At 42.4% G+C, this 22,468-nt stretch overlaps 1 protein-coding gene across 1 annotated transcript in view; it reads left to right on the forward strand.

The window, feature by feature from the left end:
* Positions 1–22,468, forward strand: part of UST (uronyl 2-sulfotransferase) — a 375,708-nt gene that overhangs the window by 303,158 nt on the left and 50,082 nt on the right. The window contains exons 6-7 of the mRNA XM_049787764.1: positions 6,425–6,522; positions 9,618–9,775. Coding sequence (XP_049643721.1) covers positions 6,425–6,522; positions 9,618–9,775 — 256 coding nt within the window. The remainder of the gene's footprint in view (positions 1–6,424; positions 6,523–9,617; positions 9,776–22,468) is intronic.

The raw sequence follows: 22,468 nt of genomic DNA on the forward strand, positions 1-22,468 counted from the left end.
TAACTGATAATGTATTCCACTTTTACTTTTGAAAATGTTTGTACAAAACTGGGTTGGACCCAGTGCTTTTACACTAGACTCTGTAGACATTCATCCACCCAATAAATTAACCACACAATCTGGCCAAACTGCATACTTGGCAGCCTTGCCTGCCCTGGAGTCTTGGAACAGTAATGGATGGAGCAGGTGTGGCTTGCAGAAGGTTGGGGGATTGAATTCAGGATTCCTGCCCAGCCCACCACCTGTGAGCCCTGTTCTTTCCTGAAGGCCAGGTTGATGTCCCAGTGCTTCATAGGCTCAAAGGGACACTGTTGATTCACAATGACTAGAGAAAACAAAAATAACCAAGGAATTGACATATTTTGCTATAAATGCTTGGTACAGACACCAGAGGCCAAAAGCACAATAGATCAAATTTCTTTTTCATAAAGGATGCCATGTGTTTTTAGGAGAGTATTTTGACACAAGCCTTGAAAACTTTTAAATGGGCACTTGAGAATCCTTCTCTTCCCTGACTTCACATGGGTGTAAGACCCGCATATTTCCTTAAAAGTTAAAAAGTTGGAGGAATGGAGGAATAGAATTCTCTATAGCCTGATCCCTAGGAAAGAGAAAAAGAGGACAAATATTTTATTCTTTTTGCCCTTTTTTTCTGTGAGATTCTATTTAATGAGAGAATACAAGCACTCATCATCCATTCTGCAAGATCAAACCTTCTAGGTCCTGCAGTCAGCCACATAGGACAAGGATGAGATGAGATGAGATGAGAAGCAGGGCCCTGTTGTCCTCTGGGAGCAGGGTCAATCCTACAGACACATAATCAGTGGCAGAAGACAAATAGGTATGTTCCAGCAAGGTCCCAATTATTAGCCCAGAATCCAAGAGTGGACAATATTAAAAGTTCATACATAATCAGTGGCAGAAGACAAATAGGTATGTTCCAGCAAGGTCCCAATTATTAGCCCAGAATCCAAGAGTGGACAATATTAAAAGTTCATACACTCAATAGGACACATCATATCCAATTCATAAAATCAAGAGATGTATCTATCAAAATCATCACTCTATGTACTAGAGTCCTAGTGGTTCCCAAGGAGAAGGGAGACAGAAAACCCTCTTCCAAAGAAGACCTAAAGAAAGTTTGAGTTCCCAGAAAGCTGCTAAGACAGAAACTCACACCCAGGAAACTGTCTTTGGTACCAGAAATAGATAACTAAGAGGACCCACAACTTGCAATGGGAGTATAAGTAAGGGGTCACCCAGCAACCCAAGAGAAGGGTCTTCTTAGGTGTTCCGGAATCTTGAGCAATGAATTTTCAGATTTGGATCCTGTTCATGAAATTAAATCGTATACAAAGCCTAATAAGTTACTTTTAACCAATCATAGCACTTCCAGTCTCAGAGGGGTTGCCATTCAGATCCTTGTCCCCTACCAGGCATCTCTTGTGTACCTCCTTATTTCTTTTGATGTATGCACATTCAATTCCTCCTTCGGGATGAGTGACTTTGGCAATAGGGAAGATTCTAGAAGCTAAAGTTCAGTATCTGACATTAAGTTCAAGGTCATGGATGGGTATTCTCGTAAATAAAGAGCCAGCACCTACATGACTAGTTTCTGGCAATCACACATCTTACTCCAACCTTCTAAGAGTCTACTTATCTCTCACCATGTGACTCCTGAATATTGTTCATTTATTTAGGTAAAATAATGAAGCATCCCCTATACATTTCTCATTCATTCCAGACTTTTTTTATGAATAAGTCAAAGTTCTATCGGGGTAGCTCTCTCTTTCCTTCTCATTTCCTTTGCACCATCCCTGCCCCCTTATGATTTCTTTTGGTTCCGTAGGAGCCAAAGAGATAGTCCATAAAGGGTTAAGGCACATGCCTTGCACTCACCTATTCAGGTTGGTTTCCCAGAAGCACCACACATTTGGGCCCTTGCACTAAGCTGCCAGTATCTTTGGCTGAGAATCAACCAAGTGAACTTTCCAAGCCTCTGGGCTTCTCAAGCACCACTCAGGACCTCTTACCCCAACACACAGATAATTCCATTTTAAAATATAAATGTTTCTGAGGATCAGATTAGGCTAATTGACATTGTAATCTATTCGTGCATTAATTTATGTGACTATTTCTTTCAGACCACCATATTTGAGAGGTAAGAGTTAAAGGGGGAAATCAGAAAGAGAATATGGGCATATAGGAAGGTGAAGGGTCCTCTCAGAGCCAGGGGGTGGCTAACAAGAAGGCCAGTTTTCCATGACCACAATCATACCCAATCAGTCGAGCTACGTTAAGCAGGAAGGAAGATTCAGCATGGCTGTTTTTCTTGTGGCCTCATTGTACATGCCTAGTCTCTATGGCTGAACCTTGTCATTGCTATCAAGGATTTAAAAGAGTGGCCTCAATTAAGGTTTTCACCAAAGCCCATAAAATGCTTATGGCCAACTAAAAATAATTAGTCATAGCCTCTCCTGACGAACCCTGTGCCTCTAATACCACTGTGAAGCCTTTCCCACATCTCAGCTATGGAGTCTTGATCATCAATGCTACCTGAATGTGGTGTGGGTTTTTACCTGAATGTGGTGTGAGTCCTGCCCAGTGTATGCAGGACTTCCTTTAAACATTCCCCCTCAGCAATTCTCTGAGTGATGCTTAGGAACATCAAGTCTAATGGAGAAAATGAGTGAATGATTCCTCCTTGCTGGAGTTCTACTACAAAATAATGGTTCGATTCATGCATTCAGTGAGTTCATTTTTTAATTTGAGAAGTAATGGAAAAGGCATCCCAAGCTTCATTTGAAACTGTAAAGTTCTTGACTGATAGAGACAGATGCTAGGCTATCCTCAGCCCTCAAGAGCTGAAGAATCTGAAAGCTATCTGAACCGACCAAGTGCTCCCTTATGCATTTGAAACTGAAGATGTGATTTCCCTGTTTTCAGGTGGAGTGAAAGTCCAGTACCATTTATTGAGTCCATCTTTCCATACATTATTTGCACATTTTTGTTTACGTTTGCCTTCTTGTCTCTACATAAACTGTGGATTTGTAAAGTTCCTACTGGCTAATGTCTCTTGCTGTGCTGTTGATGAGTCGACTTATTCAGTAAAAGGAGATTTTCTATCAATTTGCCATAGGCTAGAGAAAGATAAAGAGCAATCTCCCATACAGGCAGGAGTTTATGTCCCAAACCCATACATGTTTAATATTTATAGACATTTGAACATGTGAAATGTTACATTAATATGAAAGTAGAATAACTTGAAGTACTGGGGAATGTAGAAGTAGTTATCTGAGGGCTTAGTATTTGCTGTTGCATTTTCTTTGCATCAATTTTATTTCACCATCTTTATTGGTATGTAAATAATGTTCTGTGTGCTTGTAGGCCTGAGAAAGCTTGGACTTCTTGGGCAGTTTTCTGTTCAAGAAGGCAAGAGGACCATAGCAAGTTAGTTCTCCCCTAGGACCACCATAATTATGATGATGATAATGATGATGATGAGGAGGAGGAGGAGAAGGTAGAGGAGGTGAAGGATATGAAGGAGGAAAATGAGGAGGAGGAAAGAGGAATTTATAAAGAGATAGAGACTATGAGGAAACGACAGTAAGGAAAACAAAGGGAGGAGACAAATAAGGAGGAGAAGGACTGGGGTGTCAATTTCTGATAAGGTGGGACCATAGTAGCCACAGTTTTGAAGTTCATTTGAGTAAGAAAACACAGCTGAATAAAAATCTAGCTCCTGGATACTGCATAGGCCTATAACGAAATACCAGACACATTGGAAAGCAAAGTGTAAGGTAAGAAGTTGCCATAGGGAGATTAATTGAAGCTCTCCCATAACATGCACATGCCTTAGATGTGTTCCACGTGAAAAACTTTTTTTAAGATGGGAATGGTGCCCTCACGGGGTGTTCAGGAAGCTTGGGGATCCACCTGTGATTTTTTTGATCAACCAGGCAGGTGGGTCAATTTAAGGTCCATGGATATAATGCTGATCAGGCTTTTCAGTGCCAGGGATGCCTAGGTGACCACAGTGATGATACGAGCTTCTGGGAGCACACCCAGCATTGAACAGGATGGTCTGGAAAACAAACCTGTCGTGTGCACTCTAAGCATGTGTTCTTCTATCTCTCCCACTTTCCTATCTCCTGGAAGTTCAAAATTGGTTTTTCCCTAAAAAGTATAAATTGTCTCAGAGGAAAAACTTCCCAATCTGGAAATGAAGCAATCCTCAAGAAAACAGTAGAACCTACTGATGAATAGACCTACCAGTATCAGCATACATCTTCTAATATGAGTTTTTATAGACTCATATTACATATAAATAGGAAAAAATTGCAAATATTTGGAGAAATATTGGAAGAGAGTGACTTTTGGAAGAGAATGGCTAAGATAAGCAAACATAAAGAATTCTGATAGAGAATAGAGCTTTCAGGTTTAAAGAAAGCTTTAAATAAGAGACATGCTTGTTTCTTTAGAGTTAGAGAAAAACATAACATCTATAAAATGATCAAATACTGTAAAAAAAAAACTTACATGCAATCATGAGGAATCCTTAAATTTAAATTGGTTGTTACAATCAACAGATAAGGTCAAAGATACGCCTTTAAAAAGGATTCAGAAGAAAAATAGGAAAGATTAAAAAATCAAAACAACAATGAGGTATCATCTCATGCCACAGATGATGGCACACATCACACACACACACACACACACACACACACACACAAAAGGAAACAAACAAAAAATAACAAATCAGTGCTGGCAGGGATGTGAGTGTTGATCTCTGTTGCATATTACCAAGCCCTAGGGAAAGGCTGAGGCCAAAGGATACAGGAGACCTAACATCCTCATGATCTGGCCATCTCCTCCCACAAGGCAAAATATTCTTTGCATTGTGTCATGCTGAATGTAGGCCACATAAGGTTAAAGAAGAGCTAAGACTTCAAGAATAAACACAGTGAAAAGTCAATTTGTGTATTTTCATTTTCCTTTGTATTGATCGCCATAATACCAGGCTGGTTATTATGTTTATGTTTCCAGATGTTGTTGTTAATTAAGCATCTGCTTATTTTCTACCATCCCACATTTTATGCTGTCCTACAGTTGACTTTTGTTCATCCAAAAATTTGTCACGGACAGTTTTCAGGACATTACTTAGAGATCCTTCTAAGCCCAGTATTTTATTGTAGGAATGTTCCATAATTTCCCTAGAAATCAAGTTTCATTAGCATCCTGTTATATTTTGTGATGATAAATCAGGTGGCAATGAATCCCCAAATACAGACATCTCTCCAGCTCTCATGTGCTTTCTCATATGACAAGACATTCTTAGCCCCCCTTGACTTGACATGTGGATGGATGGACTTGATTTGCTTCTGGAATGATCTTCTCATAGAACCATGCACATTGCATCTCACAAGAGACTCCAGAACTTAGCTAGAGTGTGTTTGCTGCTGAACCTATTTATCCCAGTTGAATTTGCAAATTATTGAATTAGTACAAAAACCTAACATGGCAAGTTCAAGAATACTTAAGCATTTATCCCAAATATATTAGATACAGGGCAACTCCATTTGACAATGTGACCATGTTTATAGGCATTTTTAATTACTTTGGGGGAGTGTGACCATGCCCAGCAATGCTCAGGGGTTACTCCTGGTGCTGTTCTCAAGTTACTCCTGGCAGGTTCAGGGGACCATATGGGTTGTCAGGATTTAACCCAGGTTGGCCACACGCAAGGCAAGTACCCTACCAGCTGGGCTATCACTCCAGTCCATTTGTAGGCATTTTTAATCTGCCTTGCCACTGTTCTCAATAGAGAAGCATGCCCTGTTTGATTTGATGTGATTTCATTTCTCCTTCTTCCTTGAATATGCCTAAGAACAAATCATGTCTTCCCTGGTCCATCTTGTTGAAAGTTGGTTTCTCAGCCCTTCTAATTCACATTGATCAACCAGTGAACAGGGACATTATATCTATCTGTTCAACCTCATATTCATTCATTGTAGTGATGAATAATTCTCAGTGGTGAATTTAAAATAAAATGGTGATTTGATAATGCCTACCTGAAACTTAGCTTATGGATACAATATTACTTCATAAACACTTTTCAAAGAAAGAGGAAAAAATCAGCAGGAATTGCCATTGTTTCCTTCCAATCAACTGTTTCCTTCAAAGTTCAAGAATGATGACAAACACTGTCACTTCCCATCCTTGTAGAACATTAGAAGTGATTGTCCAGCCCAAATCTAAACAATAGATTTTCTAACTCTTCTAGCCCCCTGTATGATGACTGTCGATGTTTGCTAGACAAACAGGTGCACAGGAATGATCCGCGTGGATTTTTAGGCCTTAGTGAACATGCATAGATTGTTGTATGAGACCAAGAGACATCCCTCTATTGTGTTTTCTCTCCTAGGATATCAACGAGTGCATTCTCGAGAACTATCCTGAGTGCTCCAACCCCAGGTTGTTTTACATAATTCCTTATTTCTGTGGACAGCACCCCAGATGCAGGTAAGAGTTTAAGGCTTGTTGAATGGAAGTGAAAAGCAGTGACCAAGAGCCTCTCCCTGGACTGTTCTGGGAGTCTTCTATGGCCCCTATCATCTGACCTAAGGGAATCTGCTCCATTACTATCAACTAATAATCTTGAAAGATCCACACTATCTTTGAGGACTTGGAGTCTAAGAGACCTTGAAGCCAGTCCATAAGGCTGTACAGCTGGAAGGTCACTGAAATCCTCTTTGTATACTGGGACACAGTAACGAAAGGTGCAGAAGGGCATGGTGACTAGGAGAGAGGAGCAATCACACAGACTGCTTTTTTTTCCTGGAACTGAATGTTTTTAATAACTGTCTGAAACATGGTGTCTCCAGTCCCATTTTTCACACTGTGTCTTCTGAGATGTTTCCTTTCTTTAATAGAAAAAGAGATGTCCCCTAGTTCCAAATATAGCTTTTTGATCACTACCAATTCCTGAAGACAGCCAGGAATATTCCCTGAGCACCACAGAGTATAGTCCTAAAACCCCCCTATACACAAATAAGAGAAAATATAATCATAATAATAGAAAACAACACGTTTTATTATTAGTATTTACTTTTGCTTATTGTGCCATGCCTAGTTCTTTTCAGAACTTGTTCCTGGCTTTCACTCAGATTACTCTTGGAAGGCTCATGGGACTATGGGAGTTCTGGGGATCAAACCCAGGCAGAGTGTGTGCAAAGCAAATGCCCTATCTTCTATACTGTGGCTCTAGCCCACAACATGTGTTCTTGTGACCACCCCTTGGCCTCACTAGAGTGCAAGATCCTCTTAGTAAGGTATTATGGGAAGATAATAGTAAGAGGTCAAGGCATTTGCCTTACATAGGACTGGCCTTGGTTTGATCCCTACACTGTATGTCATCTCCTCTGCATCACCAAAAGTGATCCCTGAGCACAGAGAAAAGAGTAAGCCCTGAAGGCAGCTGGGTGTGACCCCAAACCCCAACTTAATTAGTGAAATATAAAATGGGCAGACTCAGAGAATAAAGGCTTCCAAGTGTGTCTGTCCATTTCCTCCATATAACTTAGGCTCTTCTTAGAAACCCAATCTTGGAACTTTGTTTTCCGTATTTCTACATCTTCCCAGGGAATTTGGGCCATTGTCAAAGGTGAAATTCCTTGTTTTAGACAAATGTACAGCCCCAGGGGAAAAAAGGCAGGAACAGTTAATGGTCTCTTGGCTTGATGATAATCTGTGCTCTTCCTACTTCATGAGTTGTTTGAAATAGAAGAGATGTTTTACCCTAGGGCACATGAATGAGAAAGGTCAGTTGTATTCCCAGCTATTTCTACACCACAAGTTATTCCTATCTTAATTTTTGTCTCCATGGTGATAATCGCCCAATAAGTGTGTGTGTGTGTTGCTATTTCACTGTTTGGTTTGGTTTACCATAGCATTAGCCTGTGTAACATCAGAATTCAGCATCTAGAAGCTCTCTGTTTTCTGCTTCATCTGACACTTCCTGATTTTAGGAGGCTCCAGCATCCTTACCCCCTTCGTGAATACTGGTCCAAAATTCATGGTCAGTTCAGATGGGAAGTTCAGGGACCAGATGATTCATTTTTTTTATCACCAACAAGATATTTATCTTCCCCCAAACATGCCTCATACTCCTTCACCTCTTTTTCAAACTTCTAGATTCATTCATCTCAGGGAAAATTCTCATGACCTCTTGCCTTAGCCTTCACACCACCATTTTCAGAACTCAGAATCCCAGCGAGTCCACTATGACCACTCACCTTTAGGCTGAAAGGTCCTTTATTGCAATTTTCTAAAAGACAATTCTCATTTGCTCAGAGCCCCTGCTCCCAATTGCTAAGTGGCATTCAAGTTTAAAGCACAGTTTTTGAGATGCCAATGCTGGGCCTGGGCTCTGAGATCTGTCTCAGAGAGATTAAGAAGCAAAGGTTGTTTTCCATTCACAATTAAATGGAATAAAGAAGAGAATGGGTTTGGCCATGCCTGGTGGTGCTCAGGGTTTACTCACTGGCCTTATGCAGGGGCTACTCCTGGCTGATGCTCAAGATTGGGAACTATAAGGCTAATTCCTTAATTCCTGTAATATCTTTCTGATCCTCCTCCCTCATTAAGACATTTGAAGTATCCTTTTATCACTAATTGTAAGATTTATTTAAATACTTTCCATTAAATTCTTTAAAGCTGATGAACAGATATGAAATGACATCTATTTTTATTTCTACAGAAATTCTTTTCATACAATTGTGTCAATAATGTTTCCACTTTAATAGTATGGGTCGAGTTTGGTCTCACTAAAAACCATGTTGCTGGGGTGGGGTACAGAGGAGAGGCAGGGAGATCATCCAAAGGGCTGAATTTCTACTTGGCATGCCTAAACACCCAGCCCCAACCTTTGAACTGTCAGGCCACAGTTGAGCCAAGTATCCCTGGAATGGGTCCCTGAGCCCCAGCATAGATGTCGATGCTACTGTTATAAAATTCACACACACACACTCACACACACACACACACACACACACACACACACACGCACGCACGCACACACACACACACACACACACACACACACACACACACACACGAGCCAGAACGATAGCACAGCGGGGTGGGCACTTGACTTGCATGTGGATAACTGTGTTCGATCTCCTGCATCTCATATGGTCCCTCCACCCCACCAGGAGTAACTCAAGAGTTATTCCGGAGCACAGAGCCAGAAGCAAGCCCTGAGCACTGCTAGGAGTAGTTCCTTCCTCTCTCCCACCCCAAAAACAACCCCACATATCAAATTACCCCATGATCAACGTTTGTTTCAGCACATACCTTGTGCCTGTATTCTTCTCTGACATACTTAGACAGATGCACCAAATTCAAAGCCGTGGGCTGAACCTTGGGTCCAGGTGAGAGGGTAGAGAAGGAGTGTGGAGATCCAGCTGGCAGGCCTGGGCCCCAGCTGGAAGAAAGATCAGTTCAAGTGAGGCAAAGGGGGCAGGGGTAAGCAAAGAGAAATAAACAGAAATCAACTTCCAGTGCCAGGTTGCTATGTGATGAGTCTTTGATTCCAAACCATCTTCCTATTCTTCCAGAGAACCCGGTGAGTGGGCGCTAGAAAGAGCCAAACTGAATGTCAACGAAAACTTCCTGCTCGTGGGGATTCTGGAAGAGTTGGAAGATGTGCTGCTTTTACTGGAAAGATTTTTACCTCATTACTTCAAGGGTGTGCTCAGTATATACAAAGACCCAGGTAACTTCCTTTCCTTGGAAGCTTCTTTCCCTTCCCCAGAGAGCTGTGTCAAGGGGCTCTGGACTAGGGTGAAGAGGTGAAGGTATAAAATCAGTCCTTCTGTTCAGGAGGGGAGGCTCCCCTGCTTGGCCAAAGAAGGGCAGACTGAATGACAGTGGCCTGACACACCCCACGTGTCCCTTCTGAATGTAGCGCACAGAGCATTATGGTGCTCAGCTCTTGTGGACACACTCTCCCTTGTGGTGGTTTGGTGTTTTGGTCTCTCCCTTCGAGAAGTGGAATATGGCAGCTCCTCCCCTTGGCTTTGGCCTGTGTATGTTGTTGAGTGGAGGAGTGAATGGGCGTGTGCATGGCCCAGTGTGCTGGATGGAAGCATGTCCAAGGACACACATGCTCTGAGGCGCCAGATTCTGGCAAAAGAAGAGATGGAGGAGCAAACTGAATATACAGTTTGGGTTTTATTCGACCCAATATAGGCCTGGTACTGTGAAGCAATGGTGCAGGTTGTATGGAGTGTCACTGTCATAATTGTTTTTGTTTTTTTTTTAAATCCATCCTTGACTTTCCTCATTGGTTTTAGCCTGTGAGAAGGATAAAGATGACTGCATGTCTCCCTCCTGTTCTCCTTAATCTCCTGCTGACATCATGCCTATGTATCGTTGCTGCTTTGTGATTCTGCCTTGTAGACATTCAGAGCAGGTAAAGGATTTGCTTTGTATCCAGCTGCTCTCACCCCTGGCAGGCAGATCCTGCCACCATCCTGGGAGATGCTGATGACTCCGGGAGCTGGTCTTTGCAGAGGGCCCTCTCTCCTGCACCCTGGGTGAACTTGAGAGGTGATCACCACCTCTCATTGGCTGTAGGCAGACAGCTGTCTAGGGCTGTGCCCCTCTATCTCTCTCCCATTCCGACTCAATGCCATGTACCTGCACCCAAGAGCATGAAGAGGCCCTCGAGGTCCATCCTCAAGCATGTCTCCTTGGCAGGAAATGGGGGGTGAAGAGCCAGCAAGATGATAGACCAGAATAGACAGGTTTTAAGACTAGGTCTTGCTTTGTCCTTTCAGAAAAAAATTCAATTTAAAGATCGAAAGAGCCTTGTTGTGACCCTTCTATAGCTAAGATAGCATATCTAACTCTCAGCTTTGGGCAAGAACTTATCCCAAATCAGACACCTTTGAAGAAAGATTTCTGTGATTCTGTATTTTCTCTCCCTTGTTTGCATGCACATGTGTGAATATGTGATTGTATGTACATGATTGTGTGTACAGGTGCATGTGTGGGATGCACAACAGCCTGAGAGAGAAGAAACAGGCTCTGACCCAGCCTTTGGAAAGGGTTCTGATTGAGTTCACAGTCTGCTACCAGCATGGCTCAACACTGACCCAAGCTCCTTTATGAGGTGTGGACAAAATCTAGAAAAGCCCATTTTTATCTTTGCTCTTCTGACATATAAATCGATATCAACCATGAGTTTCAACCAATGACCCATTTATCTGCTGTCAAGGGTACCATTTTGGCTTCTCAAATCTTTTCCCCATTTAATATGAGGCTTCTTAGAAACAATGACCTACAAGATAGGACAGTGGTAAGGCACTTGTCTTGCAAGAGAGTGATCTGGGTTTTATCCCCTGCACCCCATATGGTCCCTGAACCTGTCAGGAGTAGGCCCTGAGCACTGCTTAGTGTGGCTTAATAACCAAACACATAAACACACATCTATGCATACATACATACAAATGCACCATATGATATGCATAAAAATATACAGTATACCTCATGGAGTGGAAGAGATAGTAGAAAGATTGACTGAGGCACTTATTCACACAAATAACAACAAACCCTAGTTCAATTCCTGGCACTGTATAGTCTCTTGAGTACAGGGCCAGGAATAAGCCCAAAGTACTAAGTACTCTAAATAAGTTTTGGGGCCAAAACCAAATCAAAACATAAAAACACAAATATGGGCCAGAGAGATAGCATGGAGGTAAGCCATTTGCCTTTCATGCAGAAGGTCATTTGTTCAAATCCTGGCATCCCATATGGTCCCCATGCCTTCCAGGAGCAATTTCTGAGCATAGAGCCAGGAGTAACCCCTGAGCACTGCCAGGTGTGACCCAAAAACCACACACAAAAAAAAAAAACCCACACAAATATACCACAAACATACATACCATCCACACCACACAAAAACATTTCCCCACATGCATGCACATAAATAATATACCACACAATATTCATTCACACCACAAATACATGCCAAGCACATACACATGACACATATCACACACAAAGACCCTCATATGCATGTACCCATCCACACATGATAACTATGCACTACACCACCCACACCACTCTAAAACATTGCCACACTTTGTATTCCCCAATACACATACAAATATCACATAAATACTCAGCACACATATGACATGCACATCCACAATACAGATCAACACATCTACACTCATGCACACATATATCGCATACATCTTCCCCATCCTGCATTAAAAGGAGTTGCTGTGTACAAAGAGATGTCAATCACAGTGCACAGACCATGACCCAGTCAGCTAGATCTCAAGAACAGTAGTTACCATTTTTTGTTTGTTTTAGGACCACAGCCAGCAGTGCTCAGGGGTTACTACTGACTCTGCATTAAGGAATTATTCCTGGCAGAGCTCAAGATACTATTTGGGATGTCAGGTTTGAACCCAAATTCACTGTGTACAAAGCAAGCACCATCCCTTCAGTCCTATCACCCCAGATCGAGCATTTTGAGTGATGCTCCAGGCTAAGTCCTTCTGCCCAACACTACACTGCACAGCTATTCCTCTGAAGTATTTACTAACTGCTGCTGAGTTCTGTGTTCATTTGAGGAAATGTCCTTTTGGGACTGTTGAAGGGCAGCAGCTCCACAGTTTCCATGTGCCCAAGGAGGGACAGGAGAAATCTTCCTTCAAAATCAGCTTCTCCATATATTAGAGCCCCTGCAGCGAGAGATTCTGTCATTTCCATGTGGCCTGAAAATGGGATGTTGGTGCCAAACACATTACAGAGGAGAACCTTCAAGTCCTGTTAGTCATCTCCTGCCAGAACCTTCTACCTACATCCTTTCTACCCAGTTCTCTGGGTGATGGCCCACTCAGATGATTACGCTGACCTTTTCCCCAGAATTTTAAAACTGAGAGCCAGGGAAGAAAGCAGTAGTATGATTGGTGAGGCACTTGCCTTGTACACAGCTGACCTGTCACACAGACCTGCACACAGCAGCAAGTCTGATCGCTGGCAACCCATATAGTCCCCGAAGTCCTACCACAAGTGATTCCTGTGTGTAGAGCCAGGAGTAAATCACTCAACATTACCAGATATGACCCAAAACAAACAAACAACAACAAAAAAAAAACCCAGAATTTTAGAACTGAGCAGACTGGAACAGCAAACTGAAAAATTCTAATTGAAGCTACTAGAGGACCCAGTGGCCCTAAATTCTTGTTGATAAACTTACTGCAATTGGGGGATGAGAAAACTGCTCTGGCCATGTTTCTTAAGTGCTTTTTAAAATTCTTTTTAAAACTGCAGTCATGTGCTGATTTTTAGAAATATCTGTCTCTCCCAATATGAAAAATATTGCCATCAGTCTCTTTGTTGAGGAAAAGCTTCAAAAGCAAAGCCTTGTTGAAGAGCTGGTGAAAGAGTAGTAATCTCTGGTAGTAAAACAGGTTGCCACTTGTCTCGATTGGAATGATTTTCAGTCATTCTCCCACATCAAGCTTCTTTCAGTAACTCATACCAAAGGGAAATAAATAACCTCCTGGATGATTTGCCCACTTGTCCATTTATTGTAGCCTGTTTGTTGTCTTCCCAATTTCTAATCCATAGTAATTCATCTTTGCATTCTTCAGAGGCTCCTTTATTGTCTCTCAGAAGAAGCTGGTGATAGCACTTCAGATGAAATAAAAATCAATTTTTGCATGTTGTACAACCAGGAAAGTATGTACCAAGTTTGTCGGCACCTGGGGCAAGTACCTTGGAGTGATCTTGTTGTAAACTTACCCCACAAAACACACACCTGGGCAAGAGCTTGAATTAGGGAAAAGCAAGACCCCCACAGAATTACTAGAGAGAACCCCTTTGTTGTTTTGACATAGAGTGATAGACAGTTTCTTTTTATTGCTTAATCTTAATTACCTGTACTTATCTCTTGTCAAAAATGAGAAATAAGGCAGGAGAATGTACAGAGTGGTCCCTTGCCTTGCCTACAGCCAACTCCTGGTCTGTCCCCAGCCAGCACCACCTATGGTGCCTGAGCACTGCCAGGAATCATTCCTGAGCACGGAAAAAAGGAGTAGCTCTTAGTATCTGGCGTGACCCAATTCTCCCTTTACTATAAAGAAATCGAGAGAACCAGCCCTGTCACCCTGCATTGTGGAAGGACGGGGCAGAAACTGGCCCAGCCATGTCTGACCCCTGATCATTCTTGCCTTGGTGAATACACCGTGTCTCCATCATAATTTCCTCCTTTTTTTCCTATAATTTTCTCCCTTTTGGGTGTGTGTGTAAGATGTGGGGCCACACCCAGCATGCTCATGGCCTACTCTATGCTTTGTGTGCTGGCATCACTCCTAGGAGGGTCCCTAAACAAACCAAATTTATTGCTGACAATGCACCCTGGTCTGCCACGTGCAAGGCAAGTGCCTCTCCAGCTGTCATATCTTTCCAGCCTCTTCCATCGTAATTTGTTTAGAAGTTAAAAACTTTTAAAAATATTATGTAGGCCAAAAAAGATTAGAGGCCAAAAGAAATACACAAACGAATTCAAGACAGAGAACATCTGAGAATGAGTTTGAGTTGTTAGGTTTGTGATTGGTCCAGTCCAACACTGCCACCTGGCGTTGTAGTGGGAGACTACAGGATGCAGTGTCAACCGAAGCCCTGCCCACCCATGCTGCTGCATGAAAGGCGCCAGCCCCCTCCTGCCTGGTTACACACACACACACACACACACACACACACACACACACACACACACACACGGCCTGCTCCAGGTAGGGAAGCCCCGCCCACCCACACCGACAGCAGGAACCTAGCCTAACACAACATATAGGTCTAGCCAGCTCAGACCTAACATCCAAATTTCATAAATAATTAAGAGCCCATAAAATTGGAAGCAAAATACCAAACAAGCCAGAAATACCTATATCAAACAAGACAGGTGGCAAAAGTGAGCTCTAATCGAAAGGCCCTGCAAACCAGGCAACACCAAGAATTGCAAAGAAATATGGGTAAACCAAGGAAGACCCTAACATCTGGAGATACGGAAGGAAACACAAACAAGTTTCCAAGTCCACCAAAATGAAAAGATCCAAGAGATGAAGATCTGAAAACAGCCATGAAAAAAGAAATGCAAATCATGGTAAATAAATGAAATGAAAGAAGCACTAGCCAGCGAGTACAAGAAAACCATGGATGAAAAATCAACCAACTCACAGGGAGCCGGCTTTTGCAAAGCTTAGCCGGTTTTCATGCTCTGTAGTCCCTCCCTGAAAATGGCGTCTGGGCGAGCGAGGTTTCTGGAGCCTCTTTTTGCCCCACTCGCAAGAGTTTCACGCAAGAGGACAGTAGACAGACATAGGTCACACTCACAGTTTTTCACAGTTGGGCCCCACTGAGCCAGTGTACTTTCGCGGATTTTCCCCGCCTGGTGTCACACACAGGGAGCCGGCTTTTGCAAATCAACCAACTAAGAGAAGCACTGCTACAGAATATGAGAAATTCCATACAAACGAAATTTAAGGAAATAATAAATAATGTAAAAAGCCATACAAGCAGAATCTCACAGCTGGAAAAGCGTATAGAACAACTCGAAGAAAAACTGCAATCAAAAACCGTCCAGGAAACCAACAAGGAAATAAAAGGCAAAGCACTGGAAGAGAAAGTCCAGTATTTAATAAACGAAGACAAAAGAAATAATCTAAGAATTGTAGATATACCAGAAGGGGAGGAAATAGGGAAAGGGGAAGAACAAGTGGTAAGGGAAATAATAGCAGAAAATTTTCCAACCCTCTGGAAAGAGACCTCAATGCAATTCCAGGAAGTAAAAAAAGAGTCCCTAATAAAATAGACCCTAATAAGCCAACACCAAGACATATAGTAATCCAAATGGCAAAAAAACAAAGAGAAAGATGAACTCCTAAAATCCATAAGGGAGAAAATAAACCTCAAGTACAAAGGAAGGGACATAAGAATCAAACCAGATCTCCCATTTAAAACAATTCAAGCAAGAAGACAGTGAAATGACATATTTAAACGACTGAATGAAAGAAATTTCCAACCTAGGGTCCAATATCCAGAAAAACTCTCATTCATATGGGAAGGAAGACTATAAACATTCTCAAATAAAAATGATCTTGCAATATTTGCGCAAACAAAACCAATTTTAAATGACCTACTCAGAGACGAATTACACAATCCAAATCCCCAATTGTAACAACAACAACAACAACCTACACAACACAACTACACAACAGCCCTCTCTGTCAATAATCTCCCTAAATGTTAATGGTCTAAACTCTCCCATTAAAAGACATATACTAGAGAACTGGATTAGAAAACATAAACCGGACTTCTGCTGCTTGAAAGTCCTGGGAACTCAATCTAAAATTTGGGTTTCTCATTATTTGTCTTTGTGTTTAAAATACTTTCTAGGGCCCGGAGAGATAGCACAGTGGCGTTTGCCTTGCAAGCAGCTGATCCAGGACCAAAGGTGGTTGGTTCAAATCCCGGTGTCCCATATGGTCCCCCCGTGCCTGCCAGGAGCTATTTCTGAGCAGACAGCCAGGAGTAACCTCTGAGCATCGCCGGGTGTGGCCCCAAAACCAAAAAAAAAAAAAAATAATAATAATAATACTTTCTAAATTTGTGAATGGCTCGTCGCTTTGAATACCTACAAGTTTAGTTACTTATATTACTGTTCATGGTTCAACTTGGTATCTGTTACAGATGTAAACCTGAAAGCTGCAGAATGGAATTTTCTAGACTTGTATGTAAAAGCTGACTTGAGATTCTCACCACCCACCCACTAAGGGTGACATAGTTTTAAAAGTGTGTCTTTTCAAACACAATATGGCTTTGGAGGATGTAAGTTCATTTCCCATATAGGGTGGGTTTTTTGTTGTTGTTGTTGTTGTTGTTGGATGCAAAGATTTCTATGGAAATGTCTTTTCAGTAGACATTTGTAGTTGCTGATACGTTTCTACAAATAGTTGTAACCTTGCAGGTTTGGTTCTGCAGTTACCCATAGGGCTAATGGAAAGGGAGAGTGAGGGAGTCAAGAAAGAGCTTTATTGTTAATAAACCAGTGGGTTGGAAGTTGTCAGTCTCATGTCTTCAAAGCATTATTATCTACATGAAAAGATGCAGTGGAGAGGTGCTTGCCTTGCATATGGCTAACCCCTGAGTTCAATCCCTGACATCCCATGTGATCCTAAGTCCTGCCAAGAATGATCTCTGGATACAGCACCAGCAGTAACCCCTGAACGTTGCCAGGGTTACAAATACAAAAAAAAAAAAAAGTTGTATTTCAGATTTAGTAGGATGGAAACATGATATTTTGTCTAATGCCTTGTTTTTTTAAATAATCTTAGGCAAAAACATTTTACTGGAAACATTACTACTGCAATCAGATTTTTAAGAGCTGAAAAACATCACACATACCACTGAGTTTTTTTTAATGTATGTAAGATCATCTGTTTTCTGTTTTAATGCCTTAATTTATTATCACATTTATTATTATTTATTATTAATATTATTTATTATCATAAAGTTATGGTTTCGACCATTTGTGTGTGTTTGTGTGTGGTGCCAGAAACAAACTCAGGCCTCACCATGCGAAGCATGTGTCCTATTTAACACTGAGCCACTTTTCCTCCCGAGGCACAACTGCAGATAAATAACCAGGACCAGTGACAATTAGCTTGTGTTGACTATCTTTTTTCATAAATATGTCTGTCATGTTATTTGGTAGTCATGGCTTGGGTGTCTGGAGTTTTGAAGTTTAATTTAGGACCCGAGACTGTTTTGAGGAATTTTTTTCCCTAAAGGCTCTTAAAACAGTCACCATGGTCCGGTAGGTGGCGCTGTCTCTCCATGTTGCCACTGTGGTCTCAATCTGCCTTTGCAGACAGGAATTGTCACTATAATGCTTGAGTACATGTAGATAGAGGCCTTTGAATCAGTCCTCATATGTATCTCAATTGGTTTCCTTTGGTCTTGTTTCCTCATTGCCTTTTTATCTGTCTTTTTTCCCTCCCTTTGGGGAGTGGGCCTTAGTTTGTGATCTCAAGAAATGCAAGTCAGGAGACCTTAGCTGGCAGCTGCCGTCCAGGTTTGTGGTTCCATGTGGTTGAGCGACTGGCGTGTGTGTGAACAACTTATGGTGTGAGTTTCTTGCCTGCTAAAATCTTCATATCTGTGTGGATTATTTATTGTGGGGAATTGCTATCAGACCAGCTTCTCCTGTCCTACCCGGATAGGAAGCATGGGATTCCCTTTTCCCCTCTAGGGACTTTGGAATGTTCAACCTACCATTCAACAAATACAGATGCATGATCATGCCTAATCTGGGACCTGAAACCAAAATGCTGTTTACCAAGCGGATTCCAAGTACGATTTTGTTTTGGTGCCACACCCAGGGACTACTCCTGGCTCTATGCTCAGAAATTACTCCTGACAAGGCTCAGGGACTTCGGGATTCAATGAGGGATCCAGGTCAGCCTTGTGCAAAGCAAACACCCTACCTGCTATTGTTCCAGTCCCTCAAGTATGATGTTTGATGACAATAGTCCAAACTACTTATATGAAAGCCAATTGGCGAGAGGAAGAATACCAGATTTTGCAAACAATAATCTTATATGGGTTATATATATATATATATATATATATATATATATATATATATATATATATATATATATATATATATATATATATATAACAGGAGAGATATAGTTCAGGGGTTAGACTTTGTGTATAATCAACCCCAATTCAAATGATCTCTTGAGAACCGCCTAGAGTGGCCCTGAGCACAGAGCCAGGAGTAGCCCCTGAGCATGGTGTGGTGTGATCCCAAATTACATATACATATAAATTTATTTTTATAACCATACATACATATATGCATACAATAATTGTACCACAACTAAATTAGAAAGAAAGCATTTTGAAACTTATAAATATAAAACTGATGAATGAGAAAAATTTACATGAGTGTCTCCAGAAATCAATAACGTTTTCATGTGGCTCTATTTCCAATTAGAAAACAGCCCATTTTTCTATAATTCATCTGCTGTCAATCTTGTCCATAAAGATAGGGGTTTTGCTGGTCAGGTCTTCTGCTCAGATTCTAATAATGTGTACACCAGAGAGAGGAGGGGGAGAAAGAGAGAGAGGGAGAGAGAGAGAGAGACAGAGACAGAGACAGAGACAGAGAGACAGAGAGTACATGCACTCATGCCTTCACTCTTCTTTTTTTTTGGTTTTTGGGCCACACCCATTGGTGCTCAGGGGTTACTCCTGGCTGTCTGCTCAGAAATAGCTCCTGGCAGGCACGGGGGACCATATGGGACACCGGGATTTGAACCAACCACCTTTGGTCCTGGATCGGCTGCTTGCAAGGCAAACGCCGCTGTGCTATCTCTCCGGGCCCGCCTTCTTCTTGCAACAATTCATCTCCATAGAATGAAGCAAACCTGAGTTAATAGCCATGGATACAAACTCAGGAACAGTCACAAAGTGCCATCAATTGCCTGCCTGTTTGAGTTTATGAAACATTTTCATCTGGATTGTGTTCGTTGATTTTTCCATGTATCCCACCTTAGACACTAAGGGAGACCAATCATCTGTCCACTTTCTAAACAAAGAAGGAGATACAAAGAGGTTGAACAACTTGCCCCGGGTTTTTCAGGTCCTTAGCAATAATAGCTGGTAGAGCTGAGCTTCTCTTTTCAGATCCTCATAAACACCAGGAACCTGTGACCTAAGAGGCCTCATCTTAAAGCCCCAAATCAACAGCTAGTAGGTATTAGGCAATAAGTGCCTTAACCCTGCCTTGCATGTGACTGATCCTAGTTTCGCCCTGGAGATCCCCAAGCCCAGACAGATGACCCTGGTATTCCCTGGCACCACGGAGGCCAGAGAAGCACCTAAGCCCTGATGGGTAATCTCTGAGAGAGCCCCCAGGACCCTGCAAACTGATCTGAGGCCCCCGATATAATAATAATAATAATAATAATAATAATAACCAATTTAGAGAGGGTTTCTAGTCTATACATGGGGCTTTCAACTAAGGACTTTTCAGAAATTATGTATCACTCAGCTATTATCTTAAACCAGTTCCTTTTTAATCCACAAAGGAAATATTTTTGGGGGGGTAAATTTTGGGCCATACCTAGCAATGCTCAGGGGTTACTTCTGGGTCTGCATTCCTCAAGAATTACTCCTGGGGACGCAAGGACCAAATGGGATGCCAAGGATCAGCCACATGCATGGCAAACATCCTACCTGCTGCACTATCTCTCTGGCCCCATTAAGAAGGATTTATGGGGCAGCAGCTGGGAGCTTGCTGGTAGGCCTGGATGTGGTGGGGATGGATAGCATGAGGCTCTTAAAACAACCTTAAAAACTAACCCAGAAGGCTTGTAACCGTTTCAACTGTCACAGAGGATTGAAGAGTTTGAAATTAGTGTCTTGTAAATGAACTCACAGGCACTTTAGAAGGGTACAGGGAACACTTTTCCAGAAGTGAATCCCATAAACCACCAACAGTTTTATTCAGAGCTTACAAAAGCATCACTTTTGGACAAGAAATCAGCCTGAGAACATCTCATTCATCATATGAATATTTCAATTGCAATTATCTTTCTATCTCTAATTATATCCTTTGGCCCAGTGTTAGCTATTATTATTTGTTTTATTAGAAAGAATAATTTATGCGAACGAAACTCCTTTAAAATATATGTTTACTTTGGGGGCTAGAGTGATATAACAGCAGTAGGGCATTTGCCTTGCACGTGGCTGACCCAGGGCGGACCTCAGTTCAATCCCCAGCATCCCATATGATCCCCCAAGGCAGGAGCGATGTCTGAGCACAGAGCCAGGAGTAACCCCTGAGCGTCACCAGGTGTGGCCCAAAATTAGAAAAAAAAATCCATAATGTAACAGTTTTCACAAATTTTTTTTTCTATTGTAGTATTTTTTCAAGAATTCCATTAGTCGAGGGGCCGGAACAATAGCACAGTGGTACGGCATTTGCCTTGCATGCATATTGCTAATCCAGGACCAACCTAGGTTAGATTCCTGGCATCCTATATGGTCCTCCGAGCCAGGAACAATTTCTGAGCGCAGAGCCAGGAGTAAACACTTGAGCGTCACCGGGTGTGACCCAAAACCAAAAAAAAAAAATTTTTTTTTTTAGTCTGGTTCTTTTTTTCTTTTTTTTTTTTCATTTTTGGGTGGGAAATTGAGCCCTTGGTAGTGCTACTCTTGGTTCTGTCCTTAGTGGGGGTCACTCCTAGCAGTGCTTGCTCAGGGGACCATATCAGTGCTTTCAGTGAACCTCCACAAGACCATGCCACGACCCCTGTCCTATCTCCCTGCCTGTCTCTGACCCAGGAATGAGCCTTCCTGGAGAGACCAGGACTCCAGTTTTACTATCCCAGGCTAACAGTGTATCATTCAGGACTCAGATTTCTGCTAGTAACTTTTCCCCAAAGGTCTCCTATGAAATGGTTTCTGTGGTGAAGCTGCTCTTTGGTCTGGCAAATGCACGCTGAGAACAGCACAAAAATGCCACCAGCACCAACTGGTAGGGTTTGCGATAAGCGATAGAAAGACAAAGCAGCCACGAGTTCAATTCCCAGCCTTGTGTGGTTCCCCAAGCACCTGGAGAGTGACCCCTGAGCACAAAGCAGGGAGTAGCCTAGAGCACCGATGGGTGTGTGCCCCCTGAAAGGTGATAAAAGCAGAGTGAACCAGGGAGCCAGGCCCAGATATGATAGGGCTGGAGAGCACTTCTGTGGCCCTGCAGTGGGCATGGATTGGAGCCCAGGTATGATCGAAGGGGTGTGTGCAGGGGTAGGATATTAGGGACAACCTGGCAGGGGAATGGGTACAGATGATCCCACAGTATGGGATGTTTGAGAGGTCTAAGGGGCCCACCCCTGCCTCTTAGTGACCCTATTTTTCATGCTGAATCCTTCTGGTCCCAGAACTCTCTGCTCTCTATGTGGTACCACCCGGATCTGACTCAAGCCTACCCAAAGGTTGCCAGAGATTCCGGGCCACCTCCCCATTTCTCCATTCCCTGCCAAGCCTGATCACAACCCCAGGTTTCCTCCCTTCCTGACAGTTGTAAGTACTGCCAAGGCCCCTGATTTCATATACCAAAGTGTCCCCTCCCTGCTTTTTTACTTGCTCCGTAGCTAAGATGCAGTTGCCCTAAGCCAGGGGTCATCAAACTACAACCTGCAGGCCACAGTTGGCCTGGCATTTATCCAGTCCATGGTGTATTTTTGCCACTGCTACCTGTCCTGCTTAGCAGCCAACTCACCCCAGGCCACAGTGCGCATGAGTGGGATGTGCTCCACACTTTGACTCCTTCCTTCTCTCTGTTTCTACTCCTCCTCTCAGTCTCAGGCAGGGG

This window comes from Suncus etruscus, chromosome 15 (assembly GCF_024139225.1).
Source record: "Suncus etruscus isolate mSunEtr1 chromosome 15, mSunEtr1.pri.cur, whole genome shotgun sequence".
Classification (NCBI taxonomy): domain Eukaryota; kingdom Metazoa; phylum Chordata; class Mammalia; order Eulipotyphla; family Soricidae; genus Suncus; species Suncus etruscus.